The sequence below is a fragment of the Saccharomycopsis crataegensis genome (assembly GCF_037102585.1).
Source record: "Saccharomycopsis crataegensis DNA, jcf7180000000073, whole genome shotgun sequence".
Lineage (NCBI taxonomy): Eukaryota > Fungi > Ascomycota > Saccharomycetes > Ascoideales > Saccharomycopsidaceae > Saccharomycopsis > Saccharomycopsis crataegensis.
Window position 1 is genome coordinate 1,514,538 of NW_027043820.1, and position 16,813 is coordinate 1,531,350.

The 16,813-nt window shown below is 36.4% G+C and overlaps 5 protein-coding genes across 5 annotated transcripts; 3 read left to right on the top strand and 2 right to left on the bottom strand. All coding sequences in view use genetic code 12, as the record gives it.

Moving 5' to 3' along the window:
- Positions 1-1,340: 1,340 nt before the first annotated feature.
- On the bottom strand, positions 1,341-3,119 carry DASC09_014190 (phosphatidylinositol-3-phosphatase; the record flags this gene model as incomplete). Its single annotated transcript, XM_064995022.1, has 1 exon — positions 1,341-3,119. The coding sequence occupies one exon, from the start codon at positions 3,117-3,119 to the stop codon at positions 1,341-1,343; it is 1,779 nt and encodes a 592-aa protein (XP_064851094.1).
- Positions 3,120-3,344: 225 nt separating this feature from the next.
- SEC23 (GTPase-activating protein SEC23) lies at positions 3,345-5,689 on the top strand (the record flags this gene model as incomplete). Its single annotated transcript, XM_064995023.1, has 2 exons — positions 3,345-3,347; positions 3,455-5,689. The coding sequence occupies 2 exons, from the start codon at positions 3,345-3,347 to the stop codon at positions 5,687-5,689; spliced, it is 2,238 nt and encodes a 745-aa protein (XP_064851095.1).
- A 395-nt stretch (positions 5,690-6,084) lies between these two features.
- Positions 6,085-8,970, bottom strand: MCD4 (mannose-ethanolamine phosphotransferase MCD4; the record flags this gene model as incomplete). The annotated part of the gene is made up of 1 exon (XM_064995024.1): positions 6,085-8,970. One exon carries the CDS (start codon positions 8,968-8,970, stop codon positions 6,085-6,087), a length of 2,886 nt encoding a protein of 961 aa, XP_064851096.1.
- Positions 8,971-9,218: 248 nt separating this feature from the next.
- SFH5 (Sfh5p) lies at positions 9,219-10,127 on the top strand (the record flags this gene model as incomplete). Its single annotated transcript, XM_064995025.1, has 1 exon — positions 9,219-10,127. The coding sequence occupies one exon, from the start codon at positions 9,219-9,221 to the stop codon at positions 10,125-10,127; it is 909 nt and encodes a 302-aa protein (XP_064851097.1).
- Positions 10,128-13,570: 3,443 nt separating this feature from the next.
- Positions 13,571-14,446, top strand: DASC09_014230 (SANT/Myb-like DNA-binding domain-containing protein; the record flags this gene model as incomplete). The annotated part of the gene is made up of 1 exon (XM_064995026.1): positions 13,571-14,446. One exon carries the CDS (start codon positions 13,571-13,573, stop codon positions 14,444-14,446), a length of 876 nt encoding a protein of 291 aa, XP_064851098.1.
- Between the last annotated feature and the right edge of the window lie 2,367 nt (positions 14,447-16,813).

A 16,813-nucleotide genomic window follows, 5' to 3' on the forward strand; every position in this document is an offset into this window, starting at 1 on the left:
TCATTTCCCATTTTTTTTTCTTGTTTAATAGTTATGAAAATTTAGAGACTCTTTTTTTTTTCTTTTGAAGGATTTATCGTTTTTATTTCATGTTCTTGGTTGTTTTACTTTTTTTTAAGAATCTGTAAACTTCAGATCAGAATATACTCTCTTGAATAATACACAGGATAGATAGACATATAAATAAAAACATTTCCTCTTGAGAAACTACCAAAAAATATTTAAAATTCGATTTTGTGCTAAAAACTTGAAGTAATAATTATTGTAAATATGTATTCTCTGCTTCCAAATATTTTCTAAACAGGGAGATATCTTAGACCTGATACTCTCTTTCTTTGTACCACCATTAAATATGGTGATACTGTTTCTGTTATTCCTAGACCAAGTCGATTACCTAATCCTTCACTGGATGAGGTGAACAGGCTGACACTCTTAAGGCCAGAAATAGACAAGAGAAAATCTAAATTAGATGCTGCCCACAAAACTCTAATGCTACATGGTTACAGAGTGCTGCGAAGGAATTTCATTTCACCACAGACTCATTTAAACGGTGCGGATTCCGTCTGTTGGGGGACTTGACAGATGGGGAAGCAATCACTGCCGAATATAGGGCAGAACATGAAGATATCAACCGTCAGAAAAGATCAAGAGATTCTTCCGATGACAAACCAAGAATGTTCGGCACTTTGACAACTCACTTCCAAAGAGGTGGAAGAAGAGATAGTACAACAGGAAACTCTGGGGGTCCAAGTACACCCAGAGGGACTTTAAGCAGGAAACTAGCTTGTTGGAATCTAGATTATATTCGATGTTAGATTCGAAGTTTGCTTCTATTGCAATCATTCATGAGGGAAAGGCGTGAATGATTTTTAGTGTATAGTTCAACCAGTTTATAGTAATTTATAAATTAAGGTAAGAAATATATAGTGACTATGTCGAGTTCGTATTTTTTTTTAAAAAAAGAAAGGAAACCTTGAATTAAAGTCCGCTATCTTACACCCAAATCGTGTGCGGATTTTATTTATTTATCTAATGATATTTTACAGCACTCCTGGATAAACGAAAAGTCATGATCAAATTTGAAACCTCGCTACGCGCTTAAGACGCGTCAATTTTTTTTTGGAGGAGAGAAATCACTACAGTCAAATAATATATCAGGATAAATCAATTATTTCAGTTAAAAAAAATTTTAAAATTAAAGCACTATATTTTATAAATTATAAATATTCATTTCTGTTAGGAAAAAAAAAAAACAAGCAAACAAACTGTATTCGATAAAGCAAGAGCAATTTATCTAGTTAAAAGTTACCATGCTAAACCATCAAAATAATGAGCAAAACTCAGTATTCTGTGTTTCTAGTAAATTTGTTACCAATAAATTTCTTTTTAGAATAAACTGGTTCCTTTTTCAAATAGTCTAGTGGTTTCAATTTTGGCCAGTCAACAACCTGTAAACCATTAGAAAACATGTAAATGGCAGAAAACAACATCCCAACAACAGCGATTGCAGCTAAAACGTGTTGCTTTGCTTGCAATCCATAAACAAGGGATTTTAAGAATAAAGCAATGAGCAAAAAAATAAAAAACAAAAATAATTTCAAAATATATCGGAATTGATACAATCTATTGTCAGTGAATGGTGAGTACGGGACTTTAGCAGGAACAAACTCGCCTAAAATCAAATCAAAAGAATCTTGTCTAGCACCATCTTTGTAGTTGTTTTTAACATAACGAGTCAATGAGTTGTTCAAGTCATTTAACGCCCCCTTTCTAGTTCTTTTACCTGTTCTGGTGAAGTCAGTCTTCAAAGCACCGGTACCAGAGTAGACAGAACTGACGGCATCAGCATTATCAGCCCAAAAGTTTTGGAACTCCAAATTGAAAGTTTTGTTGGATTCCCATTTTTCTCCTTCCTTAAGGAGATTTAATTGTTCCAATTGACTTTGTAAGAAGTAACGACCCAATGTGGATTGAACAACGTTGGTTCTATCAAGACAGTCCATGCAATTGGTTCTAACGACATGCAGTTGCTCTCTTAATGTGGTAACGCCATCTTTGTCAATGGTGCCAAAAAAGTGATCATTGCGCTTCATGCCAAGGTCTTTAAGTCTATCAATCAACAAGTTAACTCTGTGCCATTGCATTTTACGGCATTCGTGGTGGAAATCAAAGTAAATGTAGTTGAGTCTATCATTATCAAGTTTTTCAACAATGTTCTCATACGCTTTTTTAACTGGCAATTCGTAACCTTTTTGATTAACGAGATTGACCAAATAATTATCACCGTATAATGACACTTGTTCATCAAAATGGAGGGTTGCCGCTTCAACTGGGGAGGTTTTAGAAATTGCTAACTTTGGCTTGTATTTCAAGTTATTAATTTCCGACCAGTACACAGGAACTGACCCTCTGGTTTGCAAGTAACTTTGCACAGTGTTCTTGTACATCAAGAGTTGTTCAGTTTCGTTGTTATTGGCGACATTACCTTTAGCATCAATACCACGACGGAAATAACGAGTACCTGCTCTAAACTTATTTCTTCTGGTGACCAAGGCAAAGGAAACATCAGAGCCATTAACATTTTCTTGAAGAACCTTAGCGTACCCCGATATCACTGGGGTGATAAAAGCACCGTAATTCTTATCTTTGGCGTACTCGTTGAGCAAATCCTTGTTCAAAAATTCGTTCCAAAAGAAACGCTTGTCCAAAGAGCCAATGGTGACGGTCAAGTTCTTGACGAAGTTGCGTTGCATGGAGTTAGTCAAGTCATAAGTAGGGGAGTAATACAAGTTACTGCTATCTAATTGGAATCTGATCAAGTCAAGATACGCATGTTCATCTTTATTGTAAGTAGAGTAGTTACCCAATGGAACAACAGAGGTGCTGACCACTTTGAAGATCTCATTATCCAAGATCTTTCCCACAGATTCGGATCTGTTGATGGATATAAGGTATTTCCCAACCTTCAATTCGATTAACCCCAAAATCCCATCAATTTCTTGACATTTGGACCCATCAAGCGATTTACCAGTGACGATCGTCACTTCAGACTCAGAGACTTGAAGAACGCGGTCTCCTTGCTTAAGGAGGATCCCTTCAGAAGAACTGGTCAACAACATGCTGTTAGTTGTATTCTACCAGAATGTTGACTGTTTATAATGGTAAAAGTGGCATTGTGGTACTGAATTATTTTGTGTGTTGGTGGCAGGAACTCCAAAAGAGAGGGTAAATGTCACCAGCAGTAGGAAATTAACAACTCACAATTTTAATACGAAAATCATTGGAAAATTCAACGTCTGTATATCTGGTTACTCTCCAAATAATATCAACAATATATTTTTAAAATGGTAGGTATCTTATTATATTTCTACTTAAATGTGATTTCCGGGGATATTTTTTTTCCCATGGGATTCGCAATTTGTGAATGAATGTCGTTGACTAACGATTGATCCAGGACTTTGAAGCCAGCGAAGACGTTAACGGGGTTCGTCTCTCTTGGAATATCATTCCAAACACCAGTGGGAGTCTGAAATCAACCATCGTGCCAATCGGTGCTTTATACACTCCATTGAAGCAAAAAGAAGATTTGGCTATTGTTGAACACGACCCAATCCGTTGTAATGCCAATTGTAAAGCGGTATTGAACCCTTTTTGTCAAATTGATTTAAGAGCTAAAATATGGATTTGTCCATTCTGTTTGGCCAGAAACGCTTTGCCAACCCAATATCAGAACATCAATGTTGATTTCTTACCAACTGAATTGAAACCAGAATCATCTACTGTCGAATATATCTCTTTGAGACCCGTGCAAAACCCTCCAATCTTTTTTTTCGTCATTGATCTCTGTCAAGATGAAGATAACTTGGCTGCTTTGAAAGATACTTTGATCATTTCTTTGTCTGTCATGCCACCAAACGCGTTGGTCGGCGTCATCACCTACGGTACCATGGTTCAAGTTCATGATTTGGGTTACGAAACTTGTCCAAAATCGTACGTCTTCAGAGGTGATAAAGAATATCCTTTGAAAACTTTGAACGAAATGTTATCTGGTGCGTCTCCAGACAAGAGCTCATTATCTAGATTCTTTTTGCCATTGCAAGAAGTGGAATTCCAATTGAGTAACTTATTTGAAAACTTGAAGAAAGACCCATGGCCAGTTGCTTCTAACAGAAGACCAATTAGATCCACCGGTGCTGCAGTTTCTATTGCTGCCACTTTATTACAAGCAAGTTTCAGCGGGTTTGGGGCCAGAATTATGCTATTCAGTGCCGGTCCAGGAACTTTGGCTCCAGGTATGGTTGTCGGTCCAGAATTGAAAGAACCAATCAGATCTCACAACGATATCGATAAAGAAAGTGCCAAACATTACAAAAAATCCAAGAAGTTCTACGATGGCTTGGCGGAAAGAATTTCTGCCAATGGTCACTGTGTTGATATCTTTGGTTGTTGTTACGATCAAATTGGTATGTCAGAAATGCAATCATTATCTAACGTCACCGGTGGTGCGTTGGTTTTATCAGATGCCTTTACCACTTTTATCTTCAAACAATCTTTCTTGAGATTGTTCGATAAGGACGAGGAAGGATATATGAAGATGGGTTTCAACGCCACTTTTGAAGTCAAGACATCCAACGAATTGAAGATTTCTGGTTTGATTGGTCATGCCACCTCTTTGAAAACATCTGGCCCTCGTATTGCTGATGCAGAAATTGGTATTGGTGGTACCAGTGCCTGGAAGTTATGTTCTGTGACTCCAAACCACACTTACGCTGTTTATTTCGAATCTAATAATACCGGCCACGGTAACACCGGTTATGATGCTGCGTACACCCAATTCATCACATCTTATCAACATGGTAGTGGGACATATAGAACCAGAGTCACCACAATTAGAAGCCCATTGTCTTCTAATGGTGAACAAGGAATCACCGAATCATTTGATCAAGAAGCCGCTGCGGTTTTGATGTCGAGAATTGCGGTTTTCAAAGCCGAGCACGATGATGGTGCCGACGTCTTAAGATGGATCGATAGAATGTTGATTAGATTATGTCAAAGATTCGGTGATTATCAAAAGGATAACGCTGAGTCTTTTAGATTATCCCCGCAATTCTCATTGTACCCACAATTTATGTTTTATTTGAGAAGATCACAATTCTTGCAAGTTTTCAACAACTCCCCTGATGAAACCGCTTTCTACAGACACGTTTTGACCAGAGAAGACACCACCAACTCGTTGATCATGATTCAGCCAACCTTGACCTCATTCTCAATGCAAGACGAACCAGAGCCAGTGTTGTTGGACTCGGTTTCTGTCAAACCAGACAGAATCTTGTTGTTGGATACTTTCTTCCATATCTTGATTTACCGTGGGGAAACCATCGCAGCATGGTATAAGGCAGGGTACCAAGAAAACCCAGAATATGAGGACTTCAAGAGCTTCTTGGAAGACCCAAAGGCCGAAGCCGCCGAGCTTTTGGTCGACAGATTCCCATTGCCAAGATTCATCGATACCGAAGCTGGTGGGTCTCAAGCCAGATTCTTGTTTTCTAGATTGAATCCTTCCAACACTTACCAACAACAAGATGCCTTCAGTGTCGGTGCCGGTAGTGCTGTTGTTTTGACTGATGATGTTAGTTTACAAACCTTCATGGCTCATTTACAAAAATTGGCGGTCAGTGGTACTTCTTAATTATAAAATCGGAAATAAAGATGGCAAGCTAATTAAGAAAGAAAGAAAAAGTATTGGGTATATATACTATTCTCCGTTAATTTTATTATGTTATTATATTTTTTTTCTTTTGGTTTAGTAAGCCTTCTTCGATTTAAAGTTATATTTGGTTGTGCCTTTTCTTTCCCTATCAGTTTTATGAAAAGAAAGCACACAATGTTTAAATATTTTACAAAATCAAATATGATCCTTGGTAAAAGTGAGATGTGGTAAACTATAATTGAATTTTTTTTTGATGAGATGTATAAATAAAATAAATAAATAATATATATAGAGAGAAAAAAACACAAAGTTATAATAACAGTCAATAAAGTAAAATTATTTTAGAGCTCTGTATTTCTATATCTACTTTCCTTTCAGTTTTTTGGATTTTGTTGTTTAGCTTCTTTGGGATCATTATCCCATCCGTTGATTTCCACTCCTTTCAACACAATTTGACTAAAGAACTCCAAAAGGATAATGAACAAACTTGCCAAAATTGCAATACAATAATTGGAGATCGTCATACCAATGTCCAACCAACTACCTTCAGTCTTCACCAAAAAGAAAAAGTTCAAAGACAATAAATCACTAATACTAATGATCAATGTGGAAATGGTAAAAGTCTTGATATCTAAACAAACATTCAATATACCAAGCCCAGCAGAGAGCAACACGTATGGAACAATCAATTTGATCATCAATAAAGCGCCCATTGAGAAAGGATCAAACACAGGAATTAGTCTATAAACACTTTCAAGGGAAAATGAGGAAATGGATGCAATATTACCGGTACCAAAGAAGGCAATTTGCGCCAAGAAGAAACCAATCACTGAGATTCTTAAAATTTGAAGCCAATTTTCACCATTGCTAGCCTTATCCTTCTTTGCAAGTGATAGTTCATTGTTCTTCTTGTAATTGGTCTCGATTTCAATCCATTGTAAAATGAGAACCGAATAACCAACATAGAACAATAGCTCGAAAGAAATTGTCAAAATCAAGAAAAGTGGGGCAAAAGTGAGGAAAATGATCAATAATCTCAATTTGAGATCCTTGTTTGGTTTGTAAGAATGTAAGAGTGGCATAAAGAACAAAGAAATAACAACAACCAACCATCCCAACACTTGGGAAAACAATGGTAAACCGGTTCTTGCCTGCAAGGATCTGATAGAAATATTTGTGGCAATGAATGAACCAATAATTAAAAGGATCTGACCCCCTAATAATGATTTAGTGTATGAATGCAATTCGTTTTTGGTACCCAAGTTCATTTTATTGATCTTATAAAAGCCAACAACACAAACAATAATCAATAACACAGCAGCAGCATTTATTTCCAATAGGCTTTCAGTTTTGATGGCATCAGACCATGTGAAACCAGTCATGTATAAACAATTAATGGCGAACAGGAGAGATTGCAAGAACGAGCTGCCACCAATGGCAAAAGGATAAATAGATAAAACAACAAACAACAAGGAGAAGATCTTTCTATTGAAAAACCCGTAAGTAATACACTCAAAGATTCCCACAATAGACACAAAGTACAAACCTCTTTTGACAATACTTGTGTTCGCAAAAAAATGTTGAACCCCATCAACCAAAATTCTTCTTTTGGAAAAGAGTTGTTGCCAGAAAAATACTGGGAAAGAGCCATAAATATAATACATTACCGGTGATTTTTGAATATAGAACAAAGTATTAAGACCTGTACCAGCTGCATAAAATAAGATTAAAGCGGAGTATGAAGATTTTATATCGCCATGGTCCGAATTTTCACTGTAGTGTAATACATACAAGTTAAGGAACACCATGAATGAGTAAAGAATCCACCCAAGGAAACCTAATGTGACAACTGATCTCAATAACTGCCAATTATAGGTTTGCAAGTAGGTCAAACCTTCAAGACTCATCGTCATCAATTCTTCAGCAATCTTGATACCTTGCAACTCGAAATCCAAGCTCAGGTTTTCGTCTTCAGTATTAGCAATCTTTTCTATCAATTCTTCAATTTCTTGTTGATATTTTTTGATTGGCTTTTCTTGAAAATGCTTAAAATGTTTAAAATTGAATTGAGAATTACTGACTTCAAATTCTTTTACCAAATATTGTTCAACAAAGCCCAAAGCATTATTATATAACGCTTTCAATTTTGTAAGATTATCAGTGTCGATATAATCCAAAGGTAACTTACCAACAGAGTTCGAAGCATAATTGATACCGACCAAGTATGACATAAGAGAGGCAATATCTGCTTGTTTGACATCATTTCTTTTGACGTGATCCAAGTCCCAATCGGCAGTATCACTAATTCCAGTAGACTCCTCGACTTCGACAAACTTTGGCAAATTATAATCAATAATTGGTTTATTCACACCTTTGCCAAAAGCAATTAAAGGAGTTCTAGTGTTATTAGGATGGCCATCACCATGGGATCCTAAGGCTGACATACCATGATCGGCGGTGAAAATAAAAGCGGTTTCTTTATCACCAAAGAATTCTTCAACTTTTGGAACCAATTCGCTAACCTTTTTATCGATATATTCAACGTTGTCATAATATTCCTTGGAATAAGGTCTGTAACTATGGCCAGCAGTGTCACAACCCAATAAATGCAAAAAGAAAATCACTTGGTCCTGACGGATTTCTTGGTTTAATGTTTCATTAATGGTGGAATTGTAGAAAAGTTCGTCTAAGTGTTTGAAAACAAAAGCATCTAATTCGATTGATGATTTGGTGAAATCTTCGAATTCGTGCCCATACATCCAAGTATCTATTCTGTTGGAATCAGAGGCCCCTTGGGCAAACATTGGCAAGATATCTGGTGACCCGAAAGAGTAGGTATGGGACGACTGGTTTAAAACCGAGTCAAAGTCCACTGGGTTTTCCTTCCATCCCTTGGTAACAGCACTAACATCCTCGTAAAACCCAGCGATCATGGCCACATGGCCCGGTCTTGATTCAGTAGGCATTCTGGTATGAGAAACCCCATAAGTCCCATTATTCAAAACGATAGACCGAAGATAAGGGGCCAAGAATCGTGGTTCCTCGGTGCTATTATATGCGATTTTGGCGAAGGTGGTGTCAGCTCTTAACCCATCCCCAACAATCAAGAACAATCTTTTGGCAGGGGGCTTGGCAATGCTTTTATATTGACCCATCCCATGAACCAAGGGCGAGACAAAGTAAATGTCAAAGATGGACCATAAGTAGGTGAGATGGAAGGCAATACCCACCACAATTAACACCAATCTACCAGCTTTCATAACGTACAACCTAGGGAGAGACACTCTGCTCGATCAATAAGCGCTGCATTTTTGTTTTTTATTTTCATTTTATTTTTTTTATTTTTTTTTTTTTTTTTGGCGGATGAAAAATCGTGTCTTTACCAGAGCACTGGATCCACGGACGCTAATAGACATGGATTAAAAAAAAGCACCCCGTGTATTCTCACTTTAGGATTGTTGAAATAGCCATTGCAAAAAAGAGAAAAGAGCGAGAGAGAGAGAGAGAAATGTCTGATTATCCGGAAACAGTGATCCTCCCCACCGAGCAATCGAAAAAGACTTTTGAGCAGTTCTTGACCAAAATTCCTGACATCATCAAAGATGCCGATTATGATGAATTATACGGATACCAGTTAAATCCCGAAGGCAAGAGTTACAACGCGCCAGTGGCCCAAGCTTTGTTATTCAAGTATTTTAAGGCGAATGATTATAAGTTGACAGAATCTATTGCCCAATTGACAGCGAGCTTGAAGTGGAGAAAAGAATTCAAACCATTGAAAGCTGCCTATTACGAAACACACGATGAAAAGTACAAAAATATCGGATATTTGACCTACAAGGATGAAAGCCCAGCCAACCTCAAGGTGATCACTTGGAACTTGTATGGTTTGACTTCTCCAGATGTCAAGAATGCCAAAGATTACTTTAAAGACCTCGACGGGTTCGTGAGATGGAGAATTGGATTGATGGAACAGGCGATTGGGTTGTTGGATTTCACCAATAAGGAAAACAACTATGTTGCTCAAATCCACGATTATTCTGGGGTCAGCTTCTTGTCTTCAGACAGTTCTGTTAAGAAAATTGGGAAAAAGGTGGTTCAACTTTTCCAAGCCCATTATCCTGAGTTTCTCTCCGCCAAATATTTCCTCAATTTTCCATTTGTCTTGGCTTGGATATACAACTTTATTGTGAAGAACTGGTTCATTTCTGCAGAAACCGTAAAGAAGTTCCATATCTTACACAGCGGCAAAGACTTGGTCAAAGAGTTCAAAGTACCCGGATTACCAAAAAAATATGGTGGGAACGGTGGTGATTTAAAGAGTCAAAATTATGACGTCAAACTAATTAAGTTATCTCCATATACTGAAGAAATCTTGAAGCGAAACTTTGAAAATGAAGCAGATGATGTGGATTAATTGCTCGAGAGAGAGAGAGTGCGTGCTAGTGGTTGTGAATCTTCACTTAGATTTTTATTAGAAAAAACCAAAATATATAGGTTTAATTTCAAAGTTCATTTTGTTTTGTCATCAAGCTTCAAATTAAAATTTGACTTGGTGGGATGTAGTCACCAGCTAAAAAAAAAAGAGTGGTAGTTGGTGACTATGGTGATCTCTAGGATCTGGTTTCACCGTGGCTGCTGAAGTTTGTCATCTTTTGCTTAAATTAAATTATTAAAAAAGGTTGGGTGTGCTTGTTTTATAATGCTTTTTTTTCTTTTATTGTTTGAAGAATATAGGTCCAGTAACTAAACTCTTTTGAATGATCATTTTACGATTGCTGGGTGGCCCAAGATCGTATGTCCTCAATTTTTTAATAAAACTGTGTCTCAGCGAGTTATCATACGCACCACGTATAGCTTCCCATGTGCTAATTAGTGTAAAAAGGGGGTGTGACAACCCCCTCTCCAGATTCTGAGAAAAGACAGACTTGTATTGTTTAACTATTATCTTTTTTCTTTTAGTGGGACTTGAAACATTACGCAATATGTGATGCACATGGCCCCCTTGATGATAACTTCTAGATGCTTGACCAGGCGTTTACAGTCAAATTCTTGTTATCACTACTCTTAAGGACTTCGACTTTAGAACTACCAGTAATAAGAAATATGAATGGTATTTCTATTATTGATATCATTAACATGCTTCCTCTATCGATAACTGCCAGCGACTTGTGGTGGCATTTTTTAATAGAGGGAAGTGAATGTTTTTTTAGCGTGGGCTGCGAAGTGAGTATTTTAGACAATAGCCCAAACACATCAGCATAGAATTCCGTGTTGATCTCATAAACGACATAACAACTAATGCGAATTCAACAAAGAGGAAAGGCAAGAACGAAGTTTTTGCGACGGGCAGAGCAAAAAAATAACGTTAGTGTTGCAAGGATCTGCTATCTGACAATTTCAATAAAGCAAAAATTCCTTAGAATATATTTCTCCCAACGCTTTGCACCCCCATTCAACAATAGGCGTATCCAAAAAAAATTTTTGTTGTTCCAATTGCTAAGCAGGCTTATTTATTGCCGTGTGTCTCTGGAAAAATTGCCAAAGATTTCACTAAGTACCCTTTGAGATACAGTGTTGGCACCGATAGCGCAAGAAGCATATAAGATATGAATATATGATATATATATATATATATATATATATATGATACATACATCAAAATAAAAGAATAATAATAATATCACAGCGCCAGCCAAAGAAACCGAGTTGTGCAAAATCTAATCACACGCACACCCCCTGATATTTCTAGACGCACTTTTTCACAGACTACCTAAGATAATTTTGGATTGGCAGTAACAACAAAATGTGGAACAACAATAACAACAATAATAGCTACATTGTAATAAACATTGAAACCAGCTTTCCAATATTCTGCGGCTGCAAAATAAACAAAACTTGTGCAAAACTTGTATATTGGGTTGATAGTTCTTTTAGATCTAAAATCTCTTGCTTTTATTTTTGAGGTTTAATCTTTATCAACTAATCCTTGTCAAGGACAAGCTAGTACACATTAATTAAAAAAATCACCTCACTTCTCTAAGCCTCGATTATGTGAAATTACCATCCTTTTGGTGTATTAATACCATCTACATCAAGTATGTTGTATGGTGTGGCTATTTAAAACCATGTGTACAAGGGTCGAAAGATAAAGAAAAATTATCTCGTATAAGCTTCAGGAGTCTCATGGCTACATATAGCAACATGTACTGTTCTGGACAACACAAGTAGGTTTGTGTATGCAGGCTTGAAAACGCTAAGAAATTAGGAAGGGACTAAAAGAAAATCTATTGACGGTCTCTCGTCTATCTTAGACACTACTGCCACTAAACTTGGTTTTACTTGTTTACTGTTTCACATATTTAGCTCTAAACACTGAGACAGGCAGCTGACGTGGAAATGTTTATTATGTCAACAAGGAAATTTGTTTGTTAATTTTTTATCATGTCATTTGTTTAATCATCTCTTGCTGTGTACTCACAAACAAAATTTTGTAAGTTGCCCGGTCGCACTCAATTTACTTTGAAAGGTCCACTAATAATTACATCATTGGAATGGAGCAAACTTTGATAGGAAACAATATATAAGTTAAGTGAGTGTACACTCCGGATGCCCTTTTTTTGTGTTCCAAGTTGAAAAGAATGTCAGAATGTTAGATCTGTTTTAGGTTAGACAGTTGTCATAGAAATGTTAATTCTATAATAAGAAGATGAACAATTTATGTATACAAACTAAAAAAAATTAGAGGAGTTTCTCTGTTTCAAAAAAAAGAAAGAAATCCCGATTTAGATTGTGTCTTCTTAGAATGTGATACATCTACTTTAACCAATGGTCACCTCATCAGACTTCCCTTATTGAAAATCAAAGCTTTCATTAACAACAAGATACATTTCACTGTCGTTGATGAATCAATTTTTGAACAACATTTGCGCAAGAGACATCACATTCTCGATTAATACTGTTCCCAGAAGTTAAAAGTAGCTATCGGCGATCAGTAATAACTGCCCCAGCAACAAAAAGCCCATAACAATGCAACTCTACGCAAATCTCGAAAAGCAATGTAGGGACCTTTGCTTGGATACACATGATGACCATTGAATAAATAAGCCTAATTTTGTTGGTTCAATTTATACGAAACCCTGGCTAATAATCATAAAGATCGAATGATATTTCTTATTCCTAGGAAAAAAAAAACACAAATTAATTACTAATTTAATTTATAATAAAATTATTGGTCAAGGGTGTATTATTTTCTTGTGATTCATTTTTTTTTATACATGAGAACATAATGCTTCTAGCAGTTATGAGAAGCTCCCTCTACTTGTATAGTATTATACCAATTAATATGGAATTTCTTAATGCGGCGATTAGATATAACATAATACAAGCTATACATCCATATATGCATCAAATATAATAATAAAAAAAACAGTCCCAGCAATACAATCTTATTTTTTTGCCATCCTTCTCATACATCAGCACCCCCATATCCACGGTGATCAAAAAAAATTACAATTATTCTATGCATGCATTGAAAAACAGCATGTACATGTAAAACATGCACTTTACATCAACACAAAATTATCCATAGCGCACATACCACATGTCAATGTTCTGTATGTCTCTGTACCAAGAAGCGCAGAGATGTACCGACTCCACTGCGACATTGACGCTGGATTTTGCATGGAAAGCATCGGCTTAGTCAAACCTTAACAGAAAAACGCTTGATTTATTGTTTTGGTTTTTCATATATATATATATATATATATGACTGGCATCCCCTTCAAATGTCTTGGATCCTTGAAACCGTCGCTTGTTGTGAAGTTTTCCATCACTTTGTTATCTTAATATTATACCATCATGAACTCCAAGATTGTATTGCCTCCTTTATCGTCAGTTGTTAGTGAACCACTTCATCACTGCCAAGATAATCTGATAATAAAAGTCAAGCTCCCAGGAGTAGCCCACTTGATGAATGACGGCTGTAGCAATAACAATAACACTACACGTTTTCATCATCAATCGAGATCTGTGTCTATGGGTTACATTCCAACATTATCCTCTTCTTTATCTTCAACATTCAATAATAATTTCACAACATCAAAAAATGAGCAGCCCCCTTCATCAGGACTTTACTCTCCAATCACTAGTGCCAACACCAGTCCAATGACTGCTTCTCATCCGCACAACGGATCACGAATTAGAGCGAGATCTCAGCCTGTTTGCTTCACCACACCAATGCCATACGTTGTTACAGAAGCCTCTGCCTCTTTCTCATTCCCAGCCCAACCTCAAACACCCCCATATTTACCCCCATCACCAGTGTATCAATACCCTTCTCCTACCTTACAATCACAATATCCACAATTTCCTGTGCCACAGCAGCAGCAGCAGCAGCTACAACAACAACAATCTTACACAGCTTGCCAACCTCCGGTATATTATCAACTCCAATCTTCAGGACCAACTTCTACGAATAATAAGGTTGTAGTGGAAAAACAAGCTCTGGCTTGGTCACCTCAGGATGATAAGTTGCTTAGGTTCTTGAAAGAGGAGCGGAAATTGGGTTGGAGAGATGTTGCTACTCATTTCCCCAGAAGAACTCCTAATGCCTGCCAATTCCGCTGGAGAAGAATTGTCAATGCTTCTGGTTCAAACTCCGGAATTTTGAAGAAAAATCAAGGGAAATTCCAAAGCAAAAAAAGTTCAGTCAATTATTTATTGAACGGTAAATGATTTTTCTTGATACTTACGAAGCTAATGACATATATTCATTTTTCTTTTTCTTTTTCTTTTTCTTTATTGCTGATGGTGCTTATGCTTTTTTCTTTTTATTATTACTTTGGATGATAGAATTCTCTCTACTCCACCCAATCATCTCCAAGTTTCAACATGTCCACTGTGCTCTATTCTATTATGCTTTTTTTTTTTTTTTTGCTAACATGTTTTCCTTTTCTTGGGCTTTTTGTTTCTTCTGGCTGGTTAGAAAGTTTTAGTTTAAAATTTTATTTGATTCTTAATGTTAATGCAGATCTGTTTATTATTCAAAAATATTTTGCACATTTTTTTTGTTATTGTAATTTCCGGCCTATACCCTTCCAATTATCACGGTAATAACCTTTTGCATTGGAGGTTTTTCGAAGGAGATGTTACTGGTAATTAATAATTGGATTATCAGCTTATTTTTTCTTTTTTTTTTCACTTCAATTAAATTTAAGATTTTCAGTCTTCGAGGGATCGCGCGATTGCGTTACAGGGATTGCAGTGTTTGTGGTGGGAGAACAGATATCCTTCACACACTCAGGGCGCCCTGCACGAAACCTGACAACAACCATAATATTTCATTTTGTGTATACTGAAAAAAAAAAATCGAGAATAAGATATAAGCGGCTCTTACTGTTGGTAAGTTCCCTTGTTTTTTTGTCATGACTACCATCATGTACCCGATTTCTCGTGACTTCAGCAGGATCCATCAAAAAAGATTTGACATTGATTTTCATAATAAAGATCGTTTCAGTATCCTTGTAATTACAATTCTGTCAAGATACAAAACAAACAAACAAACAGGCACTCACTCCTTTCAAAATAATTGTAATCATTAACAACAATGATGTTCAGTCTTGTCCAAGAGATATATTATAATAGAATTATAATCCTAGATAATAACTATTTGCTCACTCTCAAGACATTAATTTCATCTCGGCTTAAATATTTGCACATTCCGCAAAGTGCATGATATCTTAGGGATCTCAAAGGTCCGTTTTTTTTTTTTTTTTTTTTACTTGGTCCAAGTGGCACGATGAAAACTTAGTGATAATAAATAGGGTGTTCAGCATTCAGAGTGCCAAGAGCAAGAGGCCTTAATAAGTCGGAAAAGTAAATATGCCCGCCTGATATTGGTCGGAACTCCTTTTTATCTTCTTGTACATACGCAGACAGTAAGGGCACACCAAGGACTACTTACTGTCTTGTACTATTGACGATTGGCTCGCCCATTGGTCAGAGGAAATGATAAATCATACTATTGGTCCTGATAGTTTGCTCTAACAAAAGGTCAATTAGTTTCAAATCATCACTCTAACCTATGAACGGAAAACCCTAAAGAACAAGAAAACATTCAGTAATTGATGATTGCTGTAGCACTGTCTCACGTCTATTTTTTCTAATGTAAGACATTCTTAGATCTCAAGTTTACAATCGCTTGTACACATAGAGATGTTAATTGTGTCGCTAAAAGCTCTAGAATAAAGTAAGCGTCATACGGCAGTATTATGGAAAGTTTTTTTCTTACTTCTTTTTTAACAAAGAGTACCATAACTCCTACAAGGGTTTCCTCTGTAAACTCACTTCAATAATTAGCTACTTTGTAAAAAATAAGCCCCTACCTTAAAATAATATGCCCGGTCGTCGCCTGTCCACATTCTGTGGACAGAACTCACATGTCAGATGGGACACGCTCGATGCTTACCGTAGAGACGCGTTCTATAGCTAGTTTGATTTGAGCACAAACATGTGGAATACAAATAGAAAACAAAATAGTATACTAATTTATATCAACCTAATTAAATGGAGCGCTCACTAACTTTAATCACAGCACTTTTACCTCAAAAAGTAAACAAGCTTTCGGTCTAACGCACGTCCAATTATCATGCTTAATTTATCTGATTCCATAGAGTATGTTATTTTTCTTATGGTGGCCTGATTATTTATCACATACGGTAGATTTTAATGGGCTAAAATATCTCATAGTAAACACTTCACATGCTAAAAGTGTGTTTTCCCAGCACAATCGGTATAATTTTTTCTCACCATCCTGCACTCCGTGCAAAATGCTCAATAAATTCTAATTTACGGCGCATAATCGGTAGGAAATAATTAACCCATGTAAACATGATGAATAAATCATTGGGAAACAAGGTTTTCTCTTTTGCCCTGTGTTGATTTCATCCTGAACACAAGCACACAAGAACCATGAAGTGTGTCAGTGTGAATTCAACAACTCGTCTCATTTTTTAGCTCCTGATAGTTATGACGTTCATTTGGCAGTTCAAGACATGGTTTCAATAGTGAATACTAGACATATTTCTTTAGTTTCTAATGTAA